This window comes from Saccostrea echinata, unplaced genomic scaffold, assembly GCF_033153115.1.
Source record: "Saccostrea echinata isolate AGI-Se365-2 ecotype Australia unplaced genomic scaffold, CSIRO_AGI_Sech_v1 ptg000029l, whole genome shotgun sequence".
Taxonomy (NCBI): domain Eukaryota; kingdom Metazoa; phylum Mollusca; class Bivalvia; order Ostreida; family Ostreidae; genus Saccostrea; species Saccostrea echinata.
In genome coordinates this window covers 17,261,621-17,275,485 of record NW_026889778.1, presented here as the reverse complement: position 1 = coordinate 17,275,485, position 13,865 = coordinate 17,261,621, and the positions used below count along the sequence as shown (strand labels likewise).

The 13,865-nt window shown below is 32.6% G+C and overlaps 1 protein-coding gene across 1 annotated transcript; it reads left to right on the top strand.

Moving 5' to 3' along the window:
* The first annotated feature begins 369 nt into the window (after positions 1 to 369).
* Positions 370 to 12,881, top strand: LOC133195034 (ficolin-1-like). The gene is made up of 4 exons (XM_061330919.1): positions 370 to 393; positions 2,976 to 3,072; positions 10,373 to 10,534; positions 12,625 to 12,881. Exons 1-4 carry the CDS (start codon positions 391 to 393, stop codon positions 12,879 to 12,881), a joined length of 519 nt encoding a protein of 172 aa, XP_061186903.1. The 5' UTR covers positions 370 to 390.
* The last annotated feature ends 984 nt before the right edge of the window (positions 12,882 to 13,865 follow it).

Genomic DNA, 13,865 nt, shown 5'->3' with positions numbered 1-13,865 from the left:
TGATCCAAAAAAGGAGAACACTTTTGGATTTCATTTAAGATGTAAATTTGCACATCGTATAATACTGTGCACGAAATAGTTGCAGTTTAGTAGGTGTTTTATATGACATAGAAATCAAAGCACATTTTAGAGATAGTTGTCCTTGCTTGTTTGTAATTTTTTTATAGTTGAACTTGCCGTGCTCTTGTATGTATTGTATATATTATGCTTTATAGCATTTTAGGTCAAGATTAAGACTATTCTTGGCCAATATTTATTTTCTAACTTCAATTTTAAGTTTCAGACTGTGGTGATGTCCCGCTCTCGGAAGGTGAAGAATTGACTGACATGGCAAATATAGATGGTGGGATCTTTCCAGTCACATGCTTAAACACAGGAGGATATGTCTGGATGGTAATAATTGAATGCGCTAAATTCATAAAAATCCTTACAAACAACGATACATAGCGGGTTTCAGTAAATGTTCTACAAGCACAAGCCTCTTTCTTTACTCCTCACTAAAATATTTACTGTAATAAAGGAGAAACTTCATGAATACTGTACAACAGTATATTCGAGAAGTGGTGTAAATCAGATGTGGACACTTAAAAATTCCAAAGAACTTTTGGAAAATTGAAAATCACAAAATTTTACTAAAATCAATAGCATCAAAACATACGACCTTTCAACACTTTATACAACCATTCCCCACGACAAAGTGAAGTCCAGGCTTTTTGAAATCATAGACAGCTGCTTTTTCAATAAAAATGGAACTCGTAAATATACTTACTTGTCATTGGTCATTTACAGAATTATTTTGTTAAAAAGCACTCTGATTGTACACACAAGTACACTGAAGTTGATATTATAAAGATGCTTGAGTTTCTGATTGACTATATCTATGTAGTATTTGGAGATCAGGTCTTCCAACAATCTGTTGGAATTACCATGGGAACCAATTGCGCCCCATTATTAGCAGACCCATTTTTGTATTCATATGAAGCAGAATGTATTCAAAAACGTCTACATGAGAAGAACAAAACACTTGCTGTGGCCTTCAACTCGACATTTCGATATATCGACGACGTATTATCAATTAACAATAGTTACTCTCATTCATATGTCGACTCGATATATCCCAGTGAGCTTGAAATAAAAGATACCACAGATTCTGACACATCTGTTTCATATTTAGATATTTTACTAGAAAAAGACGTTAAAGGTAACCTAACAACAAAGCTTTATGATAAACGTGATGACTTCAACTTTTCAATCGTCAACTACCCTTACTTATGTAGCAATATACCCTTATCAACTGCATATGGGGTTTATGTCTCTCAGTTGATTCGATACGCAAGAGCATGCTCTACGTATGAACAATTTTTAAAACAGTGCAAGCTAATGACAAACAAGTTGATGAAACAAGGATATCAACAGTCTCGTTTGAAGTCATCTTTTCGCAAGTTTTACGGTCGTTGCAATGACCTTGTCAGCACATAAAACCTATCATTGAGTCAAATGCTGACTGACGTTTTTCATACTAATTATTAGGCCATTATTTATATACTGAACTGTCTACGGGTTTTTCCGTTATTACCCGACCATGACAAGGAGCACACGGCGGGTGTGACCGTTCGGCAGGGGATGCTCACTCCTCCATTGCAATGGATCACACCTCTAGGTTTTTGGGTCCGTGTTTGCTCTGCTTCAAATTTGTATCGTTTCATTGGACTTTCGAAATTGAATACTGTTCGCTATCTTCGCATTTCATTGTTATATTTTTTAATGTCAGAATTGTGTGAATCAAATAAGGAATTGCCTTGATAGTGGTATTTTTTGGATGACACTTTAATTTTGGAAGCTCTAGACTGCGATGTAATATGACGCCGTATAAAAGTTGCATTTCCAAATCGAAGTTTGAAAATTGCTCTTTTTTTTTCGAAATAGAGTTTATTTTTTATGTACGTTTGAGGTTACAGAGAGCATAATTTTTGGTGAGATGCAATGTGCAAAGGTTTTTGGGTCCAGAGTTCCCTGCTGAAAAAAAAAATCATTTGAATAAATGTGCACAGTCCGAATTTTCTCTTCATCCAGACGCTGCTTTTAAAGCTAGCTGCGCTCGTTTACATGTTGACGTGCTAAAGTTACGTAGCTGTCTAATCAATTCATTTAATCTTGTACCCTCTCTTCAACCGCATGAGACTTTTCAAACGTCTAGATTATGACGTCACACTACATCGTAGGATAGATGCATAATGTCTAAAAATGCAATATATATTTTTTTTATAGAAATGTGGTATTTTTATCTTATCAGTTATTAAAATTAAAGAACTTTTTTTTTTATTTCTAAACTTTTGTTGTTATAGCGAGATGCATTCCGCAAAGAGTTGTGAGTTGTGAGTCTAGAGATATACGCGAAAAAAATTAATTTGGATCACTGTACACAGTCCGAATTTTCCCTTCGCCCTGGCCTTGCGTTAAGAGCTTGCAGTTTGAGCGGAACTAGCTGCGCTTGTTTCTGCAATTTATCATGGAAATTAAGATTTAATTGATTGTTTATACTATGGTCATTTTTTTGAAATACTTGATGGTTTTTGGCCATAACAATTTGTCAGGTGATATATCTGTTAAAGACGGGATATTATGTTTTGTAATCTCTGGCTCAAAATATTGTAAAGGTGTAACCACCATTTCTCTAATCTCGAACCTATAGTCATAATGGTTCTAAAATAATACAAATATGCCCGTTTTATGACTAATATATCATGAATCCTTTTTGCAATTTTTTGTATTTATTCCTGAAATTAACATTCAAAGTTTCATACTCGTTATACCTAATGTAATAAGATGCAACGTAGAAACGACTTTGCTTTTTAATTCTAGGAGGATTTTTTTTTTCCTTTGTGCTTATTAATCGTTTCTTTGTTTTAAAAATGAGAGATTACAACCTGTCCTGTCATGTCGTGACTGTTTGTCACCAATGTATTTTTGTTTAGATGATACAAAGAAGAATGGACGGTTCTTTCAATTTCTTTAGAGGATGGATAGAATACAAAAATGGGTTTGGTGATCTCCATTCCGAATTCTGGATCGGTGAGAAAGAATATTTTGCTCCTCTGAAATAAACACATGTATTTGAAGTTTTATGTTTAAATTGTTTAGAGTTGAAATGACAATAGATTTTTAAAGATTCAAATTGAATAATGTAAATGGTAATTTAACGTTTGTCTTTTGTGATCTTATTTTCTTTTTAAAAATATCTGGTTATCAAGAATATTTTTTTCTGCTTCAGGATACGATACTAATGCGAGTTATTAACTTATGTGTCTTCTGAAATTTAAAAAAAAGAAAGGAAGAGTAATATTAACTTCAAAAATACATTACTTTTCGATCATTAAAATATTTTGAAAATCTTTAAACAGACCTGCTGTGTGCAAACTTAAAGTATACGCAGCTCTGTTAAGGTTGCATAAAGGGAGCGGGGCCTAATTTATACGGGAAAAGTTTACTGTGACATCACACAAATATAGCAATTCCTCACAATAACAGAAAATGAAATAAGTTGCGATTCTTAGCTGCATAAGAGTAATGAACTACATCAAAACTTACCACTGCATTCATTTTTGTCGCTAGTTAGGTCCCACACAGCAAGATATAAACAAGTCACTGATCGCAATGCACTTGTCGACATGACGTCATCATGGTAAAATTTGACGCATTTTATGTGCAGTGAGAGACGGATCAAGTAATTCTTTCACAGTGAAAAATGCATTTTATTATTAAACAGAATATCATTTGCAAATCTTAGGTAGACCATTAATACAAATCTGAAACGTTTGTTGAGTGTCATTATTTAAAAACTATCGAGAGAATGTATTGAATTAATTCTACCGTGTCTTTGTCTACAGGGTGTGCATGTTTCACGCCGAGGTGCCTCATTAAATCGCCTTTTCGCAAGGGCATACACTTAATAGATCTTGACCATTTTTTGAATATACATAACGGACATATTCCTTAGCTTAAAAAGTGCTGCTGCTTTCCTGAAATCGAGAGCATTACTTAATTAAAATATAAAATACTTGATAGAGGTCACAGATATTTCGACATAAGCCAGATAACTTGAAATTTAAACAATTAAAATGCGAATTCTATTTAAAGCAGCAACACTTTCCACAAACTACAAGTTATGTAGAAACAATTTATTACTTAAATTTTTAATTTTAACTAGGGTATGCCCTTGCGATATTGAAATTTGTTTGTGACCTACAGACCCTGAAACGTGCTACTACCCCACTCGCACGCTGCACGAACGGTACACGCTCGCTACACGGTTTGCACGAAACGCTACACAGTTTACACGAAACGCTTTGCACGAAAGGCTGCACGGTTTACACAAAAGCCTGCAAGAAACGCTTTGTACACGTTTCTCACACGCTTTGTACACGATTCTCGCATGGTTTGGCCTCGATCTCGATTTTCTATTCGGAATCTCTCTGACTTTATTTCAATTATTACGGATTAATCAAAGATTAGTTAAGAATTGCAATCATTCAGATTAATTTAAGATTAAAACTCGCTATATCAGTACTATATTAACAGATAAAATACTCAATGTTCAGTTGTAATTAATACATAGTTGTCAGTGAGTATGTGACCCGCCCGGTGAAATACTTATTATCGTCTGTGTAGAAACCTTTTTTCACTAGACTCTAAATTACGCACTGAAAAAAAAAAAAAATCATATTTGTAATTCGTAATCTTTCACAGCATTTAATGTTTTTCCAATTATAATTTGATATTAAATAGTCGTTTTATTACTAACAAATAAACTCAGTTATTGATTTGAAGAAAAAAAATGATTCAATTGCGTATGATTTCTGTAAACGGATTGATGTTCTTTTTCCTTTTTTAATTATTGATTGATTTATACATTTTTGATTTATTAAAAAAATAAATCATTTGATAAAGTTAGGTTCTGTTTATAATTTGCAAAGGTAATATGTAAACTGCATCTAACAGGAACATTGTGCAGGAAAGGGGAGGGGGGGGGGTGGTAGATTACCGAGATCTTACTGTTGTATCTTCAAATCTGTACATGACTAAATATAAAGGGCACTTGGTTTAGTAACTATACCATCGGGGGAAAAATATTATAGAAACAAGTTCTAAGAAAACAGAAAGGATATCCATATCTCCAGCGGGACCCGATGCATGTAATTCATTAAATGCACTTTATTCAAAATGGTAAATATATCGTTTCATTACAGAGTTAAACTTTATTTAATCGTTAAAATTTTATATGGTAGAGAAGCCGGGGGATAAGTATTGTAATTATTTAGTTCTCTTTTGAGGCATTGGTTTATCAAATAAAAACAATATTATACCCACCACCTTTTAAAATCCTTCATTTCAAACCGCGTCTAGACAAAATAATAATGATAATAATAATAATAAAAAAAAATCAATAATTTATGTAATCAATTATCACGGCTCTTAACAATACATTCAATATGTATGTATACATGTCCAATGTCCTAAAGACTAAAAAAAATATTCTCTAGAACTGCGTGATTAATAAAACAACTAATATACATGTATGGTTATTCAGGATTTATTTTATTTACCAATGCACTGGCAAATTAATTCACTGTTTACAGACAATCGGATAAATTTAAGAAATAAAATCCACGGTTATTTATTTATACCCATTAAAACTAATAAAACCGTTTAATTTCACAAATTAAAAATCAATCCTTATTGTCGGTTGTCAGCTTATCTATGATTGACAAGAGATACCTGCAGAACAAGTTGTCAGTCCCGGCACGCGGAGGCCGTGATCGCTGTTGTAAATGACCTTGATCACAGTCGTAAGAAAAGTGTTGAAAGTGTAAAGATTACAATATTTTTCAAGGGGTGCATCGGGCGCACCCCGAAAAAGTAATAGATTATTTTAAAAAAAGAAAATCATCAATAAAAGACTTGTTTACAACAAAAACTCAGTATTTTCATTTGATCACCCCCCCCCCCCTCCCAGAAATATTTAACCCTGTATTTGGCGATGCAAGTGAATTATAATTCATTTATATGACTATTATTAATCAACCAATTTTAGGCATAAAAAAGACTATAAATGACTCATCGTTCCAATATAATTTGTATCACAATCTTGTAATATAAGAAAATTATGTTCGTTTATAAAGAAAATCAATTAACTGTGCTCCCCGGCCTAGAATTCCAATACTTCACATTTATAGTAACACACTAAATTTTGCATTTTATTTTTCACGCCTGCCATATTTATCTATTATTTTGTATTAATCACCGATATGTTCTTGTAATCCCACATCCCATAATTGTAGAATGGTGAAGAGATTCAAATAAATGAATGAAAAGGACAAGACCGAATTTCTAATGAATTTTCTTTTAAAAAATGTTCAGTACTGCTCCCTTTAAAAAAATGTATTGAATCAAATACCTTAAAATTTATGTGCATATAATTAATTACTTTTAACACATTTTCTGTCCATCTTTATTGAAATAAAAAAAGAAAGAAAATCAAACAAATATGTAATACATTACCGAGTAATTTTATTTTGTTGTTTCCGTATTTTTTCACTCTTAAAATACCACCGGTATGATATATCCGAATAATATTAGTTACAAACAACACAGAATGACATGTTGATCCATCAATAGCCATCTTTAAAATAAAAAAAGACTTCCGAATGAATCCTACACGTTTCTCATACGGTTCTTACACGAAAGTCGCACGTTTCTCACACGGTTCTCGCACGCTCGCTACACGATTTGCACGAAACGCTTTGGAGCTTACACGAAACGCTGCACGGTTTACACGAAACGCTACACGGTTTGCACGAAACGAAAAGCGCACGAAAGTCACACGCTTTTTGGGGGTAGTAGCACGTTTCAGGGTCTGTACATACAGTACACATTATATGCATTTTTCACGTGACTGTCAAATAACGTGATCAAATCAAATTCAGTACAGAGCGAAGTATACAATGTTATTTCAACTAATATTTAAAGTCATGTGATAATATAGTACCTTTACAAAAATAATTCAGTTTAAAAAGGTATGTATTTATGCACGTTTATATTCTGTTGATTTCTTCCAAGTACGCCTTAACACTGCTGCGTACAAAGAACTGATTCATGTAGCTAAACATTTCAGAAAAGGTATATCTGTAAGGCTAAAGTTACATACAAGGAGGCGGGACCTACGATTAATTAATACCGGAAATGTTATCTTTGACATCATATAAAATTAATTAACATTTATATAATAGAAAATAGAATAGACAAACACAATAAAGCAGAATGAACTTACTTAAAATCTGTAAAGTTGAGTGTTTATGCACAAATATCAAAAAAAAAAAAAAAAAAAAAATGAATGAATGAATGATTGGTTGTATGTTGTTTTACGTCCCATTCAAGAATGTTTCACTCATATAGAGACTTCACCATATACCGGTGAAGGGCGTCCAACTTTAGACCTTTCTCGGCACTTACGGCCATTGAGCAATGAGGGTTCTTTATCGTGCCAACGCCTACCATGACACGCGGCCTCGGTTTCTAAGTTCTCATTCGAAGGACCAGCAATTTTCACTTCAAAGTGCCGAGTGCTTGGCGAAGGAACAGTTGCTACCTATCTTTTACCGACTTAGGTTGATTCGAACACACGACATTCCGATCATGGAGCGAGCGCTCTACTGACTGAGCTACCGTGACGGTAAAACAAATAAATGACATATGAAGATAACGAAGATTATAATATAATCTTTGAATAATTCCTTTATAATCTTTACAAACACGAACAGTTCATAACACTATATATTCATTGGATGTGAAACCGTATTTACCATAAGGTCAGTGCAGGTGCCGAAGAATTGTGACATCACAATCAAATCCTCAAACAAAGTTGTTAACAATGGTTTCTGCGGCCGGGGCCAGATGTGTATCTGCTACAAAAGCTTGTTAATGTAAATGGTAGATCGTTATGCAGCCTTCAACGTTTTATCTTTTCAAATCCGGACTATATAACAAACAATTGTGGACTTTTTGGTAGTGAATAGGGTTTGTTATTCACCAGAAAAAAATATCAACATTGACCTCGGCTTCTGAGCAATATTCGAACTCAAAAGACCATTTGTGCAAGTTTGGAGCAGAACATACACATACCTCTAAAAATATCAGAGGTGTGATAAGGTGACATAGAGTATTAACATCCTCTTTTAAATGGTCTCGCCTGTTGTGTGCTCCGTATGTGTACATGTATAAAGCAGTTTCATACAGAATTCCTCTTAATATTTGTTTTGGTTTTAACTCCCGATGATTTACTCTACGCTTAATCAGAATAGTATACAATTATGAAATCTTTTGATATTCACCAGAAAAATATTTTACCGAGGCGAAGCCTCCATATCAAACGATATATTCACAACCAGAAGAGTCCATGACTTTTTTTTATTTCATAGTCCGGATTACAATAGTAAAGACATTGAGGCTGAATGACGCTTTTATTTTCACAAACAAAAATTTGTCTCAGAAAGATTAAAAATATCCAGATTACAAATTATAACTTACGTTTTCCGAGATCCCTTCGTAGGTTACAGTATCATTTCCCGTCAATATGTTTGATCAATAATCTGGCGATAGGCTTTCTAAACGTCATTCTTGCTCAGAATCACAGCTCTTTTCGGCCGTTGCAACCACTGTTTACAACGTTAGGTATCACTAATATCACTCTGACCCTTTAGTGAATATATCAAATCCGGTGAATATTATTCACCTTTTTACTGGCTATGAGGACAATAGCACGTTTATCGAGGCGCAGCGGAGGGAAATAGTTGCTTTCGAGGGGGCGATAAACTTGCTATTGTCCGAATAGACAGTAAATAGGTGTTTTATTAAACTGAAGCTGACTTTATTTTTGTTACATCACAAACCAGATACGTCACAATACAACAACCCATATAGTTTTGAGATGAAAAGCGAGGGAAATGGAATGCTTCCGGTGAATAGTTTGATGACTATTTCACCATGGGCAAATGGCACAAAAACTATTCCACGGTAGGGGCTGTTTAGAAAAAATAGAAGTTTTATTTGTCATACTTTTATGCAGAAAACATTCACAGAGGTATAATAGGTAGTGTTATGACCCGTTTGCGTTTGTGAAGATTATATATATACATGTATATTAACAATCGTATCGGAAATTGGAGGCAAGTTTTAATACAATAGAATGGGCTAAAGTCGTACTCCATATATTCTAACCCCTTAATCAGTGTCGTCTTAAAACTTTAATTCTGAGTGGGCCCAAACATATTTTAGGGTTGCCAGTGCAAAGGTACTGAAAATTAATGCCTACAAGTGGCTGCTTTCTTCTAAATCCTGATGTGTACCAGGTTATCTGCAGTTGAATTCCTTTAAAATTAGTTAAACATCCCAAAAAGCTCCATAAAATGGCACCTGAATATTTTTCACTAGGTTCGAATTGTGGAAAGAAAAAAATTCAAGCCCAATTGCACCTACTCAGTATCCACATTTAAGTAGTACGATGAGGTTAAAACATTCTAATTTTTCTGAAATTGATGTTCTAAAATAAGGGAAAACAATCAGAGTGACAAAAATGTTCCATTCATCAAGCTCATAGCGATATAAGACAAAATAAAATTTAATACTTCCGTTTCGCTCAAACTCATTAACTCACTCATTTGCTCATTCACTAGCAGGTTACTATATCTCCTTGTTGCAAGGGAAAAAATCTTTCACTGTAAAGAGATGTTATCTTCAACAAAATATACAATTGCATGCATTTTTCCTGTTAGCTTAGATCAACTCATGCAACCGATCGCTTTACCCTTGTAGATGAGATGTCATCAGGGTAAAATTTAATGAGTTATATGTGCAATGAATGGCTAATTATGTATTTATTCAAGAAGCACATAATTGCACTTGAAAACCACACTGACAAATCAAAAACGTCATTTAAATCAATAAAACTTTGCAGAAATTTCTTGAAAGATCAATCAAAAATCTAATTTACAAAAGCTTTCTTCGCAATGTTCAAATCTGTGATTTGAATACGTAAAAGTACTATATGATACATAATGTGACTGCCAGATTAGGTGATAATCTTGATAACTTTATCCAGGAAAAATTCCGTGAAAGGAAAGTATTTTTGCACTTCTATACCTTTATGATCTTTTTTAGTTCAATTTTACAGTGTACCAACCATACATATATTCTTATCCTAACTAGGATTGATTTAAAGAATTTCAAATGAGCTATCAATACAGAGAACTTTATCAAATATTATTAGGATTAAAACTTGTAAGTAAACTTGTAGGTTACTGTTTCAAAATATTTTTAGGGCTTGACAACATCCATCTGCTCGTAATAAATGGCTTTACAATTCTACGTGTCGAATTAGAAGAAGGAAATGAGACTGCTTTTGCGGAGTATAGTAGTTTCTATGTAGCTGGAGAGGAAGACAAATATAGAATACACGTTTCTGGATACAGCGGAACAGCAGGTAGAACCTTGTTTCTGGGAGCAATCTACGATATGTCAATCTCGTAGATAGCAAAAAATACAGGTTTTTGCATCAGTAGCTGGATCTGTATACAATCAAAACGGATCTTTGATGCCTCAGTTTTGCAAAGAAGAGCTGTAATGCACTTCTTTCGGAACTCCTATATTCCCTTTGGAACATATCTTTGCTTTTCTACTTGAGTAAATTCACATTTGTGATATACTTGATTATCAAATAAAGATGGCATTAATGAATATACATAGTACGAATCATTCCATGCAATTCGTAATTCACTTAAATTTGAAAAAAAGGTACTTCTGTCGGAGTTTTCTATTTTCAATCGAAAAGTACATTTACAGAAAAAGATGTTTAATTTCCTTCAGATCAATGTTCTGCGAAAAAATATGTTACCTTAACTTACTGGTGATCAGAAATGGATAAAATATGTTGAATCATAACTTTACCTTGAATGAAAAAATATATATTGCTTTTCCCCCTTTTTAAAAAAAAAATAAATTGTAAGAAGGTTTATTAGAAATGGATAACTTATGATATTATAAGATACTTAAAACATTTACAGATTTTTGCATGTTATTACAATACAGTTGAACTTCAGTATCTCCAACACTGATATCTCGAATACTATGAATAATTTCAAAGTTATCTGGAAGTCCCAATCACTAATTCTTTAAGTAACCATTTACACAACGAGTTCTAGGATATCTTGGAATTTTTTTCCTCTGTCCCATCGAGTTTTAGATAACGAGATTTGATCGTGTGTAATATATAATTAAGCATACCCTTTTCCATATCACACAGTGCACCAGCACGAGAAACCATTATCATCCCGAAGGCTTGATATCCATGGGCTGAATTTTGAAGTCTCTGGATGCTACTGGGCTTGATATGTAAAAGAGAATAACATGTATTATTCTCTGTATATTAAACAAACCTCCTAATTATCCTAATAAACTACAGCCAGTTTGTTTGTTTTTTCTATGGATACTATTTTGGAATCAATTTCATCTTTGAATCTGGATAATTTATTAATACATCTTTCGAATGGAAGGAACCTGTTCTTATAAAGATTCATTTTAAATGAAAATCTTTTTAACTATATACATGTGATTCTGGTGAACTTTTATAGCATCATATATGCAACTCTAAGGAAACATTAAAAAACGCCCCCTATTTCTTTCAAAAATACATCAAATCATTGTTTCCTTTTTCTCCCCCCCCTTTTTTTGTTTTGTTTTGTTTTCGATTATTGTTCAAATATTGTTAATTCCTACATTAATCATTTTTTTTTATATAAATGGAATCAAATATTCTGAAAATATATTTTAAAGAAACCAAAACATTTTTTTTTATTTAAGGGTGTTAATATACATGTATTCAAAATAATCCGATAGTTAAATGTATACCCTATGATGATTAGCATACAATCATGTAAGTATGGCTTAATTCATCAAGATTAAGAATTGCTTACAGGGACTAAATCTAATTGATTTGTACACCGAATATTACTATAAAAAGGGTTTTTTTTTTTCTTTCGTTTTTCTTTATTTTTTCTAGCAATAGAAAAAAAAAATATTTTTGCAAATTTTATTTTAAGTCAGATTTCGTATTTAAAAATAAATAATAATAATAATAATAATAAAAAACAAAAAAAAAAAAAACCCAGGAACATAATTATTGCCTTGTGAATATGGTATAATAAAAGTTACGATATTTTTCATTTTAATATAAGGAGCAAGGGATATTACTAGTAAATTGTGTCTTTTAAATAAATTATAACAGTTATTTAACGTTCACATAATAGTGTTTCAATTGACATTGAGTACATATAAGGAAATCATAGTGTAATATGATCATTGCTGAATTTAACGTAAGGCGTTTACTATGAACTTAAATTCTCTGTCTCCTATCAAAAACTTTGATTTATTTATTTATTATTATTTTATATATATATATATATATATATATATATATATATATATATATATATATATATATATATATATATATATATATATATATATATATATATATATATATATATATATATATATTGCTCTTTTTTTCATTAGGTGACGGCATTTCATGTGCAGGTCTTTATTGCAACAACGATGCACAGTTTTCAACATATGACAATGATAATGACTTGTATCATTTGGCGAATCATGCTATATTATGGAAAGGAGCTTGGTGGTATAACAAAGGACACAGGTCTAACTTAAATGGAGAGTATGGTAACAACAAACATGGTCAGGGCGTAAACTGGTATCCTTTCAAAGGAAATGAAAACTCTCTGACAGGCACCAGGATCATGCTTCGTCGACCTTAAGATGTACATGAATTCTAATGTGTAGATCTACAATTTACAGATACAATTTATGTTGGTTACAAAGATATATGATATTTCTTACAACAAAAATTTGGAAACTGTGCCGCATTGCCGGGATTTGGCGGGTTAGAAATTTTGTCGATTAGAGTCTATAAGATCACTAATTTTAGGGGGAAAAACTTTTTAAAACCTCATTGCATTTATTTTTGAAATTTATTGTAATTTTACATGTATTATCTTTGTGATAAGTTTTATCACTTCTTTATGCAGTTTAACCACTGGGCTTCACAAAATTTACTCGCTGTAAAAGTAATTTAACCCAACCTTTTTGTAAATACAATGTGACGATAATTTTCCATCAGTAACGTTTTATTATTTCCAGTTATTATTTCTTAATTTGCTGCAGAAAAAATCTATGCATACATAACCTCCAAATTTTTTTTATGAACATGTAGATTATGAACATATCGATTTTTTCTCGAAATTTAACATCCAATTTATAATTACCCACCAACAATGGCCATAAACATTTGGATGAAATATGAAGATAACAAACAGTATTAAATCTCGAAAGTCCAATGAAACGATACGAATTTGTTCCCCTGGGCCGAAGGCTCAAGTGATCGAAATACGTCCAATGTCTGCCGTTGTTCTCGTCGGGGTTATCGTCGTAAATTTTTCACTTTTTCATCTTCTTCTCCACTTGGCCAATTTCAACCAAACTTGGCACAGAGTATCCGTAGATAAAAGAAATTCATTTTTTTTTAACTGAAGGGTCACACACTTTCTCAAGAGTAGATAATTAAGAAATAGTGAATATTGGGTAGGGTAGTTAGAAAATCTTTCTAACGAAAAAAGTTTTTTTTTTTTTTTTTGGGGGGGGGGGGGGAGTGTAGAATCAGGTTTATTCAATTCATGACCCCCGGGGGTAGGGTGGGGCCACCATGGTTAATTAAAGTTTAACAAAGGAATATACAGGAAAAA